Consider the following 14,216-nt stretch of genomic DNA (forward strand, 5'->3'; position numbering starts at 1 on the left):
TCGGAGGCCATGCCATTGGGTGGCTTCGCTAGTATGTCCAATTTATCGGACGGATCTTGCTTTCCCTTTCGGTGGTCTCTGGAGGGTTTTTGATATTTAGGTATTTTTATCACCCCAGTATTTGGTCAGCTGTATAAAGCCAATTTGTGCACCTATTAGAGAGGATAAGGCAGGACCTCCAACACTGGGGAGATCTCCCAATATCGTGGCTACGTAGAATAGCTCTAATTAAAATGAATATTTTGCCTCATCTCTTATACCCTATGAGAATGCTGCCGAGGCACACATTGTGTAAACTATACGGTTGGCTTGGTTCTTTCATTTGGAATCACAGACGGCCCCTTATTAAATTAAAGAAGCTGCAGCTTCCACAAGCAAGGAGAGGACTGGATTTTCCAGACTTTAGGAAGTACCAGCTGAGTTCTCTATTAAGCTACGTAGTCGACTGGGTCTCGTGTGACCCGCAATCAATCTGGCTGGACATCGAGGCCTCTCAAGCAAAGTGTCCCCTCGTTAATCTCTTATTTTTAGATAAGGTGAAAGTTATTATCGACCATTGTAAAATCCCTATTGTATTAAATACAATTAAAGCTTGGAAGATTATGCGGCAAGACAAGGGTAATTCACAAAAAAACCTCTCCTTATACTCCTATAGTGGGAGAATGGGATTTTCAACCAGGGCACACAGACACTACATTTAAAACCTGGAGGTCCAGGGGTATTTCTTGCTTAGGGGATCTGTTCGATGGAGAGGCTATGATGTTTTTTGAACAGCTGCACCAGAAATTTGGACTGCCTTTGGAGACCTTTTACGGTACTTCCAACTTCGAGATTATATCCAGAAGAAGGCCACATTATTAGATAGCTCTTATAAATCGGATAGGGAAAGAAGAATGTTATGGCCAATGGGTCCACCGTCGGTCAGTACTCTTTATCAGTCATTACAGAACGAAGTATCGAAAGAAATGGAACAATTGTTTAAAACATGGAATCAGGAATTGGGGTTGGAAATCCCTTCAGAAACGTGGATGGCATCTGGGAAAATGCCAGAAGGATCTCCATTTGTAATAGAACCCAAGCTACTCAATTAAAGATACTCCGTAGGACTCAAATACTACTGGGACGACTGGCAAAATTTAGGGCAGGAGCATCTCCAATGTGCCCTAAATGTAAAATGGAATGGGCACCCTCACACACTGCTTATGGACATGTCATAAGATCCGCAAATACTAGATCAGAGTAGCAAATGCTCTGACAGAAATCTTGGGAGCAGAAATTGGAGTAGATCCAGTATCTCCTCCTGGGCTTTTCGAACCTGTCCTGCCTGGATGTGGACAGGAGGAAATTATTTTCCATTCTCTCCTTTTGTGCAAGGAAAAATATCTTAGTAAACTGGGTAGCTGAGGGCCCCCCAGGACTTTCGAATTGGCACAGGTTAATCATGGAATGTATTCCCCTTGACATCCTCACAAATATGGTGCATCAAAAAACTGAATTATTCTATAAAATATGGTAGCCCTTCCTGAACTATATACAGATATTTCGGCCAGATTGTCAAGGGCTTTTATTTAGTTGTGGTAGTGGTTCTGACTGGTCCGGGGGCCCCCAGGGGGAGGAATCCCATATGAATATGGGTTTTATCATGACTTGATGTTAATTCATTCTGAGCACGTATTTCATTATTTAATTACTATGTTTTTTTTCAGTAATGTAAGATATTTTTATTATATGCTTTGATTTTGGTTATTATTTATGTAATATTTAATTGTATATTAGTTTGTGTTATTTTGTAAGTTTGTAAAAAAATGTTTAAAAAATTTCCTTTTTCTTCAATAAAAATATCTAAAAAAGGCACTAACTTGATTAGTGTAGGCACTGAATGCAAGGGCAGGGAAATGATAATGGAGTTGTGTGAGATGTTATTAAGGCAACAGCTGGAGGAGTGTGATGAAGGGCTTTTGCCCAAAACATTGATTTTTCCTGCTCCTCGAATGCTGCCTGACCTGCTGTGCTTTTCCAGCACCACTCTAATCTTGACTCTTGTCTCCAGCATCTACAGTACCCATTTCTGCCTAGTTTTGAGGAGTGTGTGCAGTTCTGGGTGCCACACCGTAGAAATGATGAGATTGCACAAGAGAGGATGCAAGAAGAGGTTCACCAAGATGTGTGCTAGAACAATTCAGTTATGAATACAGACTAGTTAAGCTGCAGTTATTTTCCATGGAGCAGAGTAGGTTGTGGAGGTTGGGGTTCAGACCAAGGTATACAAAGTTATGAAGGACATAGGATTGATTGGAAGAAACCTTTCCTCTTTGTGGAGGAAGCAATAACTGGGGAGGGAATGGGGTGCCGTGAGATTTCATGGGGCCCACAGTCAATGTTAAGAGCTTCTAGGGCAACTAGATACCACTGTGCTAAGCCTCTGCAGGTTCTGTCCTGCTGCTGAGTTAGGACATACCATTGAGATGGTATTAGATTTATTGCCGCTTTGATTTTTGTTTGAACTGGAAAGTAGAACATTACAGTGAGCTTGTAAGTTCTAAATGAAGCACCCCAACATTCAAAAAGGCAGAGATGCTGTGAGCATCAAGTAGGCACAGAGTAAGTGAGCAGGCAAAGAGCCCACCCTGCTCTAATCCCTGCATACAAAGTAGCCTGGCAGCAGCATCACAATGTAAGATGTCAAAATGCTCCAAAGCATTGAGTCGAGAACTGTAGCTTAACTGATTTGGAGATGTGCCGTAACGATATGAGGCTGGTGTGTGTCGAATGTCAATGTCCATGGATATGGTGGCCACTGCCCGTGGATCATACCACGAGGTGCTAGGGACTGCTGGCCAAGATGGAGAAATGGAGGAGCAAGCTACAGCCTGGAGTCAAAGTCAGGAATTGTCAGAATCTGGTTCTTCTTCATCAAGTGGGAGAATAGTAAGGTGAATATGAATAAGGTGAGAATAGGTAATAATGAGCTGTTAATGCATGCAAATAAGTCTCTTGTTGCTCTCTAGCAAGATTCCCATCATGCCATTCAAACGTTGGGTGCAAAGTCAAATTTTCTTCACAATGTCAAGAATCTCATTCTCCAATCTCACCATTTTTCCCAACTGACTCACCACTGCCCATGTTCAGGTGCTGAGAAAGTTTACCCTGGTTGTAATTTCATTTACAAGTTTGATGAGGAGCTGCTATGTTGGACTGAGGTGGACAAAGTTAAAAATCACACAACACCAGGTTATAGTCCAATAGGTTTATTTGAAAGTATTAGCTTTCAGAGCGCTGCTCCTTTGTCAAGTAGCTAGAAGGGCAGGATTATAAGACACAGAATTTATGTTTGTTCAATATATCATATCAGTTGCATGACACTATGATGTTGTGCTATAAATTCTATGTCTTATGATCCTGCCCCACTAGCTACCTGACGAAGGAGCAGCACTCCAAAAGCTAGTACTTCCAAATAAACCTTTTGGGCTATAATCTGATGTTGTGTGATTTTTAAATTTATAAGTTTGACAGTTTTGGTGCCTGAATGTATCAGGATTATTTTTGCATGCATTTTTCATGAAGGAATACAGCATTGGATTACAGCTGACAGTTAACATTTCAATGTATTTAAAAAAAACTGTTCAGCTGTGTAGCCACAAGGTAACCTAATTGGCACAAAGGCAGAAAGGATAGTCAGTGACTTTCAATGTCTATGGGTAGTAAAGAGAGTGAAGACCGGTCTTTTTAGAAGGCTGGTCAAAAAATTGTTGAAAGCGGAGTTTATGGATGACTCATGTTTGCTGTGAAAGTGTTTAGAATTTAGTAGGAAGAAAGCTCCAGAAACTAGTTACAATCATGCCAGTTGAGCAAGGAATTTTAGCGTGGAGCAAAGGTTACTGTTCACAGACGTTTGAACGGACATAAGATGGTTATTGAGTTAAAAGTATTGCATCTTTCTTTTGGATACTTGGAATAAGATTGTTTCAAACAATTTGTGTAAAGTGTAACATAGTTTATGGTTTTCTTTTGATTAAAAAACTTCTATATTCTTCGGTTAAAAGTACCTCGGCAGCCTCTTTGTGAATATGTTCAATAACTGACCTCTGGAGTAATCGAAAAGAAAAATAAAAGTCACCGTCTATAGTTTCACTCTGTGATCTGACTTCTCCTGTATCATTATCAGCTCGGATCATACCATTTGGTGAAGACAGCTGCAAAGTACTCATTTATCCTATCAATTATGCCCACTGCCTCTGTACATAAATCCCCTTTAAGCTAAAATCAACCCCAATCGTCCTATGGGAGATATGTATTTTGTGTATTTTCTGCTGTTTAGGCTCTTTTTATACTTTCTGTTTGTTTTTCTCACTTCCTATATTCAGTCTGGTTCCCACTTGTATTACCATCTTTCTCTGCCTCACCTTACTCTCCACCTAAAGTACAAACAAAATACTTCAGATGCTGGAAATCTAAAATAAAAATACAAAATGCCGGAAAATCTCAGCAGGTTTTGCAGCATCAAGTCCAAAGACACTTCTTTAGGACTTCAGAATAGTTACAGAACAGAACTGGACTTGCATTATTAGCTCTGCTTCTCTCTACAATGCTCCCAGCTGAATTTCTCCAGCTTTTGCTTTTATTACTCTCTATCTCTTTTGACATCCAGTGAGCTCTGGCTTTATTACCTTGCCTTTTTGTGAGAATGTACTTTGGTACATGCAGATGGGATTATTTTCCATCTATTAACTTTAATGGATGTTAATTTGTATAGTTAGCCCTTTTATCCTTGCATTCGCTGATTGAGAGCTCCTCAACACTTATCCCAAGAGAAGAACGACCAGAGACTTGGACGATAATTTTCAAAATTCTCTGTACTTCAAGGCAGCGACAGACAGCTCAGGCTCCAGAAGGATCTTTACAAAGTTTTATGTGGCAATTATCTCAACACACTAACGTAAGTTTCCTTATGTCACATTATTCTGCATCATGTATCTTTCCTGGACTATATTGAGGTTTGGATAATGACAAGCTACACATGCTTTCCTATTACATGCCTTAATATAATTTTGATTACAATGGGTCTAAGTAACTTTCATCTTAATAGTTACCGCATTATTAACATAATGCATTCCAGTCTATAGTTTAATCAGCACAGCCACTCTGATTAGAGGGTGTAATGTAGGCATTATTAATGAATCAAACAAAAAGCAATGCATTCACAGGAAATGGCAGTAAACTTATGCAAAATTACCATAAACAAGTGAAATAAGTAGATCCCTTTTAAACCACCTAAATGATCAAACTAAGGTTTTTAAAATGGGCGGCATGGTGGCACAGTGCGGGTGGCATGGTGGCACAGTGGTTAGCACTACTGCCTCACAGCGCCAGGGACCTGGGTTCAATTCCCGCCTCAGGTGACTGACTGTGTGGAGTTTGCACATTCTCCCCGTGTCTGCGTGGGTTTCCTCCGGGTGCTCCGGTTTCCTCCCACAGTCACAAAGATGTGCGGGGTCAGGTGAATTGGCCATGCTAAATTGCCCGTAGTGTTAGGTAAGGGGTAAATGTAGGGGTATGGGTGGGTTGCGCTTTGGCGGGTCGGTGTGGACTTGTTGGGCCGAAGGGCCTGTTTCCACACTGTAAGTAATCTAATCTAAAAGTAATCTAATCTAATCTAAAATGTCCTTATTTACAAAATGCATGTGTCACTGGCGAGGCCAGCATTTTTTGACCATCCTTAATTGTCCTTAAGGTGGTGATGGGGAGCCACTCTCAAACACTGTAGTCCATTTTTGTACATTTGAATATATTCCCAAAACACCCCTCTTGAATACAAGATATACAACCAAATAAAGTTCTATTAATTTATCAAGTCCATTCCCTAAAGCTAACTGGTTTAAGTGATATTAAGTGTGTCACTCACAGAGATGATGTGTCCTTTAAGGCCATGGGCAGAGTCGGCACATTCGATAACTGCACTCAGCTGAGGGTAACCAACTCCTGTTTTAATCCGAGTCGTGCACACAGAACCTAGAAAGATTTTAAAATAGTTTACACCAACAAAGAATAAAAACATGCCTTTATGTTTTTTAATGATAGTTCCGTGAATTCTCAAAATAATTGATAATTTGTTGTCCCTGATTTTGAATGGAAAATGATGGGAGCCAATTGCGCATAAGATCCCTACAATGATAAGTAAACGTAGGCCAATTAATTATTTTTGTAGTTCTGGTTGAGGGAAGACATTGAGAATTATCCACACATGCAGTGTGTACTGTAATAGGCTTTTCACATCCATTTCAGTTGGCAAGAGGGCTTTGATTTACAAAAGGTACACTTTCGGGGGCAAGGGGTGGGTGATTAGATTAAATTACTTACAGCGTGGAAACAGGCCCTTCGGCCCAACGAGTCCATACCGACTCTCCGAACAGCAACCCACCCAGACCCATTCCTTTACATTTACCCATTCACCTAACACAATGGGCAATTTAGCATGGCCAATTCACCTAACCCGCACATTTTTGGACTGTGGGAGGAAGGCACAGCACTTGGAGGAAACTCACGCAGACACGGGGAGAATGTGCAAACTCCACGCAGACAGGTACCTGAGGTGAGAATTGAACCCAGGTCTCTGGCACTGTGAGGCAGCAGTGCTAACCACTGTGCCACCATGCCGCCCATTAAGGGTGATAAGGGAAGTTTATATTTCTAGTCCTGGAGTGTGGCTTGACCTGGCAACTGTCTGATTTCTTAAAAGAAAGTACCCCAAAGAAAAAAGCTGAATTTGACAGGAGTCAGTGAATCACAATATTGGAGTATTATTCAAGCATAAAGAGCAGGACAGTATAACTAGAATGCCCTCAGCACAAAGGGAAGCCAAAATGGCTCTCTGCAAGAACAACTCAGTTTGTCCTATCTGTCTAGCCTTTCCCGATAGCCTACACCTGAGAATGTTTTCACTTCAAGTACATACCTAATTTCTTTTAAAAGGCACGAATCTCCAACTCCTCTAATCTATCCACATAACTGAAGTTTTTTAATCTGGAACCATTCTTGTAAATCATTTTTGCAATCTCTCAAAATCAGTCCTGACCATCCATACTACATACTGTTACTTCTTACAGAAGACTTTTGGATTCTTTATTATGACACCTGCCAGTCTCTTCTCAAACCCTCTCTTCAGCTCTCTCAACAAAGTTACAGGGAAATGGGAGACACGTGCACCACTTGTACAGTAGTGATAATGGGGGGGGGGGGGTGTTAATATCCCGTATTTTAAAAAATTACTAGTATAAAGAGAAGTTACGTGAAAGACTTTGTGACTTCACCACACGAAGGAGTGCTACTCCAAAAGCTTGTGATTTCAAACAAACCTGTTGGACTACAATTTGGGATTGTGCGACTTCCGACGTTACCCGAAAGAAAGCCTCAACCACATGTTTAAATTCATTCTGCAAATAAACGTCTATGTCTCCAGCCACTGTTGCCAATAGATCTGGTGTTCTGACTTCAGATTATCCAATTAACAATACTACAACACGAAGAGCAAATAAAAAATACACACATAAATGTGATTGAATTATCTGGATTTGAGTGCCTGAGGGCTCAGGGACTATATTTGGCTTTAGCTGTGAAGGTTAAACACACCAAAGTATTAGTGATCAAGTTGTGGGCATTCATGGTCTATGCAGCTCTGTCTGTACAACACTTCTCAATACATTGACACAAAAATGCATACAAAAGCACTTTAAGTGGCTTTTATAGAAAATGTTGTACAATGTTGTACAACTTTATACAATGTTGTACATTTTTCAAACCTGCTTCATGTTGCTGGTACAGACTACTGACCAGATACTGTACTAATCAGGTTATGTCATTCGTCAAAGAATGTCAAAAAATAAAAATTAAAAAAGTAACCACATTTTTCAGTGAATGCTTACAAACGGAGTGTTGCTGAACAAAGAGACCTTGGAGTGCAGGTTCATAGTTCCTTATAAAAGGAGTCAAAATAGACAGGAATACTGAAGGAGGAGTTTGGTATTCTTTCCTTTATTGGTCAGTGCATTGAGTATAGAAGTTGGGAGGTTATGTTGCACCTGTACAGGACATTGGTTAGGTTACTTCTGGAATACTGTGCAATTCTGGTCTCCTTGCTATAGGAAGGATGTTGTGAAACTTGAAAGGGTTCAGAAATTTTGATAAGAATTCGCTTCACTTGGAGGTTGCCACTGATGATGTTACCTAGCCAGGTAATGAAATGTCTGGATATCAAACCCACAGCTCAGCGAGCAAACCTACACCCTAAATTTTGATAAGAACATTGCCAGGGTTAGAGGGTTTCAGCTAAATAGGCTGGGGCTATCTTCTCTACAACGTCAGAGGCTGAGGAGTGACCTTAAAAAGGTTTATAAAATCATGAGGGGCATTGATAGGGTGAATAGCCAGGTCTTCCCCCAGGATGGCAAAGTCCAAAACTAGAGGGCATAGGTTTAGGGTGAGAGGGGAAGATTTAAAAGGGACCCAAGAGCAACTTTTCCACAGTGTTCTGTCTATAGAATGAGTTCCCAGAGGAAGTGATGGAGGCTGGTAAAACTGCAACATTTAAAGGGCATCTGGATGGGTATATGAATAGAAAGGATTGAGGGCGATATGGGCCAAGTGTTTGCAAATGGGATGAGGTCAGTTGAGGATATCTGGTTGGCATGGACGAGTTGGACCGAAGGGTCTGTTTCCATGCTGTATGACTACGACTCTAAATGGAAACCGGCCCAAGTAACACTTCACAGTATTTTATTCCCTCATTACCTATTACTTCATTCATTTACCTGGTCCGATGCCCACTTTGATGATATCAGCTCCTGATAAAATAAGCTCTTCCACCATCTCCCCGGTCACCACATTACCAGCCTTTAGTTTCAAAAGACAAAAATGACCAAGCAAATGAAATAAGGACTCAAAAGTAGAAAAGCAGCCATATTATATTTAAAAAGCATGCCTTTGTGTGCCAAGAAAATGACTGTCAGCAAAATTACACAAGGAAAACCTATCAGAAAATGGTAAGCTGATTCATCACTTAACTCATCAACCATTGACAGTTGAACCATCATTTTATTTTATCAGCCATCAGAACCTTAACATGTAGGGGGTCTAATCTATCAGTTGAACTCCCACACTGCCTCTTCTCATGATGAGAAGAATTGTTGAATCACATGCCAATCAGGCAATGGCATGGCCACTAAGAGACAAGCCCCTGGAATGTAGATCCCATGTGTGGAAGCCCCACCTCGTGAGCCAATCAAAGGCAGCAGCTTTTTTGCTCAGCCACAGTAATGCAGAGATTTTGACTGCTGCTGGAAGGTCAACCCTCCCTCCAGTTTTCCATGATTATTGAGGGCTTAAGGGCATAATTGAAATTTGGGGATGGTTGGGAAAGAAGAACAGATTGAGTGTAAGCAAGGGCAGGAAGGCCAGTCTCTTGCTCAGACACTGATTGCTGCCCCCGGCCTAATAACACACCCTCATTATCTGCTCATTTAAACAAAACCCAAAAAGAACTCATCAGGAGCATTTCCTGACCGCTCCCGCCTTTGTTTGGGGTGGCACAGTGGTTTATACTGCTGCATCAGAGTGACAGGGACCTGGTTCAATTTCAACCTCGAGTAACTGTCTGTGTTGACTTTGCACATTCTCTCCTTGTCTGCATGGGTTTTCACTGGGTGCTCTGGTTTCCTCCCACTGTACAAAGATGTGCAGGTTAGGTGAATTGGCCATACTAAATTACCCATAGTGTTTAGGGATATGTAGGCCAGGTGCGTTAGTTAAGGGAAGCCTAGAGTAATTGGTGTAGGGGAATGGGTCTGAGAACACTTCAGAGTGTCAGTGTGGACTTGTTGGATCAAATGGCCTGTTTCCGTACTATAGGGATTCTAATTGTAACTCCAATTATATCCACAAGATACTCTGATCCATGTTCTCACTGCAGGTGATGACTGGCAAAATTCTCCAGCACTTTGGTTTATTTCTGATCTCCAGCATCTGCAGTGCTTTGTTTCTGTTATAATTATAGCTGGTTAGCTTTCTTTACTTTTGCCATATGACTTTGTTGATAAATGCCTTGTTAATCCTCATTATCTGGAAATATGTGCTACAGTTTCAGAAATATCAAACTGAATAACATGACTTGTAACAGGTCAGCAGTCTTGAATTTCATCAGTGCTTCAGTGCAGTCTACCCTCCTTCCTTTTGGCAACCACTGTCAACCACAATGGATTTTCCAGCTTTTCAACTTGACTGAATTGGAAATGTGTTGGGGAAGACAACGGAATCACATTCACGCACGCAAAGTTGGATCACCCAGTGACTGTCTGCCACGATAATTTAATACGCGAGAAGATATTTCACCAGTTGGTTTGTGGATGTGACACTCACCATAATTGTGTGTTTCGGAAACTTAGCCCGGACAGTTTTAACCGATTCGACAAAGTATTCTGAGTAACCATTTGCAACATCCAGACAGATGAATTTGATGGCAGGGATTGTTTCCACAATTGTGTAAAGCTTGTCCAAGTCTTTCTGACCAGTACCTGAGCTAACAGCTACATGCTGAAGGACAGAAAGAAAGAGAATGAGTGATTCATCTGGCTGCTCTTAAAACTGCTGCACTCAAAGTTAAAAGGGCATTGTGATTATCCCAACAAATTCACAGTTGGCCTGGAATTCTTTCCATTGGAAATGCATTTCAAGAATTTAGATTTCAAGGTCAGCAGGCTTCAAATATTTTTCTGTTCCTTTTCAATCTTTTCAGGTCTCACTGACCTCCATATCAAGTACTAATTACGCAAACCCAGCTGATAGGAACAGTTTGTGTCAAAAGTCACATTTGTAACATTTATGGTCATGTGTCGCTCAGGCATTAGAAAGCAGAAATGTAAGGTCCAACTATAATCTGGAGTAGGTTCTGACATGAAACTGAACCTCAATACTCACAAGAGCAAGTCTGGCTTTCCATTCCATCCACTCTGAGGACTAAGATTGCGTTTTAGCACCATTCATCCCCTACTGAGGGGAGAATTATCTTCCCTTTAACCCAAACCCAAATCATCAAAAGAGTGCAAGTGAAATTTACAAAGCATCCTACTAAGGGCTTAACTCAAAATACAAATAGCAGAGCACAGCAGAGCAGATAGAGTTTGATAGAGTACAAATTTCCTCAAAAAAAAATTTTCAAATACCTCAAGACATTCTGGATGCGATGCTGCAAACTTCTCCCAATCTTCTAGAGTGTAATGTTTATGAATGGCAGTAAACATCGCAAACTACAAAATAAACCAGGATAGTGTTTCAGAAAATGGACTGTACACATATCAAGAGAAATCAGTGGATCTAGTGTTCTGGAAAAACAAATGGTGCCTCCAATGTATACAGCACTGGGATCACTGACTTGCCATTATTGAGCCATTTTCACTGATGTAAGCTGTTTAACACTCAGGTGTGGCGAGATTGACAACCCTCAACATCAAGGCTGCATTTGACCAGGTTTGGCATCAAGGAGAGCTGATAAATTGGCATCAATGGAAATCCGGGGGGGGGGGGGGGGGGGGAGCGTGGGCAGGGTGGAGGCAAACTGTCCGGTGGTTAGAATCATACCTGATACGTAGAAGATGGTGATGATTGTTAGAGGTCAGTCATCTCAGCTCCAGGACATCTCTGGAGGAGCTCCTCAGGGTATTGTCCTCGGTCTGACCATCTTCAGCTGCTTCATCAATGACATTCCATCCATCATAAGACCAGAAGTGGGGATGTTCGCTGATGATTGCACAATGTTCAGCACCATTCACAACTCACCAGGCACTGAAGCAGTCAATGTCAAAATGCAATGATATCTGGACAATATCCAGGCTTGGGCTGACAACAGGCAAGTAACATTCGTGCTACACTGAAGTCAAGTATGACCAATAAAAGATTATCTAACCACTGCCCCTTTATATTCAATGGTGTTACCATCACTGAATCCCCTACTGTCATTAGGTTATTATTGACCAGAAACTCAACTAAACTCACCACATAAATGCTGTGCCTATAACAGCAGGTCAGAGGCTAGAAATACTGTGGTATGTAACATAGAAACGATGTTGTGCCAAGGATTATTCCTAATCTAAAATAAAATAACCTAAACTACACATCCCTCAACTCACTGCTATCCATGTGCCTGTCCAGCAGTTGCTTAAATGTCACCAATGGCTCTGCTTCCACCACCACTGATAGCAACACATTCCAAACGTTCACAACTCTCTGCGTAAAGAACCTACCTCTGACATCTCCTCTATACCTTCCTCCTAATATCTTAAAACTATGACCCCTCATGCCAGTCAGTCCTGCCCTGGGGAAGAGTCTCTGGCTATTCACTCTATCCATGCCTCACATTACCTTGTATACCTCGATTCGGTCACCTCTCTTCCTCCTTCTCTCCAGAAAGAAAAGTCCAAGCTTAGTCAACCTCTCTTTGTAAGAGAAGCCCTCCTGTCTGGGCAGCATCCTCTTAAACCTTCTTTGCACCATCTCCAAAGCCTCTGTATCTTTCCTATAATAGGGCGATCAGAACTGGACACAATATTCCAAGCGTGGTCTCACCATGGACTTGTAGAGCTGCAGCAAAACCTCGCGGCTCTTAAAGTCGATCCCCCTGTTAATGAAAGCCAAAACACCATATGCTTTCTTAACAACCCTATCCACTTGGGTTGCAACTTTGAGGGATCTATGTACTTGAACACCAAGATCCATCTGTTCCTCCACACTACCAAGAATTCATCGTCCACCCTTTCTAAGCCATGCATTATCTTGTAAGTTTCTATCAGATTTCCCCTCAACCTTCTAAACTCTAATGAATGCAATCCAGGGATCCTCAGCCATTCATCATATGTCAGGCCCACTATTCCAGAGATCATCAGTGTGAATCTCCACTGGACATGTTCCAGTGCTAGTATGTCCTTCCTGAGGTGTGGGGCCCAGAATTGGACACAGTCTTCTAAGTGGGCGCTAACTAGAGCTTTATAAAGTCTCAGTAGCATATTGCTGCTTTTATCCTCTGCGATAAATGACAACATTACATTTGCTTTCTTAACCACAGACTCAACCTGCAAGTCAACCTCTAGAGAATCCTGGATTAGCACTCCCAGATCCCTTTGTACTTCGGCTTTATGAATTTTCTCATCGTTTAAAAAATAGTCCATGCCTCAATTCTTTTTTCCCCAAAGTGCAAGACATCACATTTGCTCACATTGAATTTCATCAGCCATTTCTTGGATCATTCTCGTAAACTGTCTAAATCTTTCTGCAGCCTCCCCACCTCCTCAGAACTACCTGCCTGTCCACCAAACTTTGTATCATCGGCGAATTTTGCCAGAATGCCCCAGTCCTTTCATCCAGATCATTAATATATGAAGTGAACAGCTGCGGCCCAACACTGAACCCTGCGGGACACCACTTGTTACTAGCTGCCATTTCAAAGAAGAATCGTTTATCCCAACTTCTGTCAAACAGTCATTCCTCAATCCATACCAGTAGCTCACCTCAAACTCCATGGGCCCTCACCTTACTCAGCAGCCTCCCAGTAGGCACCTTATCAAAGGCCTTTTGGAAATCTAGGTAGATAACATCCACTGGGTTTCCCTGGTCTAACCTACTTGTTACATCTTCAAAGAATTCTAACAGGTTTGTGAGGCACTACCTCCCCGTATTAAATGCATGCTGACTTGTTCTAATCCGACCTTGCACTTCCAAGAATTTAAAAATCTCATCATTAACGATGGATTCTAGGATTTTATCTACAACTAATCAACCTATAATTTTCCATCTTTTGTCTTGATCCTTTCTGAATAAAGGGGTTACAACTGCGATTTCCCGATCATCTGGGACTTTCCCTGACTCCAGTGATTGTTGGAATAAAATACAAAGATCAAACCAGTTATTACAGCTCATTCCTCATAGGCATAGAAGTAAAGCAAGCACGTGGAGGATTTCAATCAAAAATAAACATTTTGAAAATATTTTTGAAGGAATGCTGTGAATTATGAAAGACTGTGCTTACTTGCTTTCTTCAATATTAAAGGAGCTCAGAAATGGACTGAGAGTCAGGAGGGGGCATGAAAAAGGCTTGCGAGGAAGGCATTTTACTCATGAGTGAGGTAGGAGAATGTTCAGGAAGAAGGTAGGGCCGGTCAGGAATAGCGTAGGGAACT

General features: G+C 41.5%; 1 protein-coding gene across 2 annotated transcripts in view; it reads right to left on the reverse strand.

Annotated features, from left to right (window-relative positions):
* Window positions 1-14,216, reverse strand: part of LOC132832111 (GMP reductase 1) — a 121,815-nt gene that overhangs the window by 52,785 nt on the left and 54,814 nt on the right. For both annotated transcript variants that reach the window (XM_060849830.1, XM_060849829.1), the window contains 4 exons: window positions 11,211-11,294; window positions 10,408-10,581; window positions 8,805-8,886; window positions 5,903-6,009 (listed from right to left, as the gene is read on the reverse strand). In XM_060849830.1, the coding sequence (XP_060705813.1) occupies window positions 5,903-6,009; window positions 8,805-8,886; window positions 10,408-10,581; window positions 11,211-11,294 (447 nt within the window). The remainder of the gene's footprint in view (window positions 1-5,902; window positions 6,010-8,804; window positions 8,887-10,407; window positions 10,582-11,210; window positions 11,295-14,216) is intronic.

Source organism: Hemiscyllium ocellatum, chromosome 34 (genome assembly GCF_020745735.1).
Source record: "Hemiscyllium ocellatum isolate sHemOce1 chromosome 34, sHemOce1.pat.X.cur, whole genome shotgun sequence".
Taxonomy (NCBI): Eukaryota; Metazoa; Chordata; class Chondrichthyes; order Orectolobiformes; family Hemiscylliidae; genus Hemiscyllium; species Hemiscyllium ocellatum.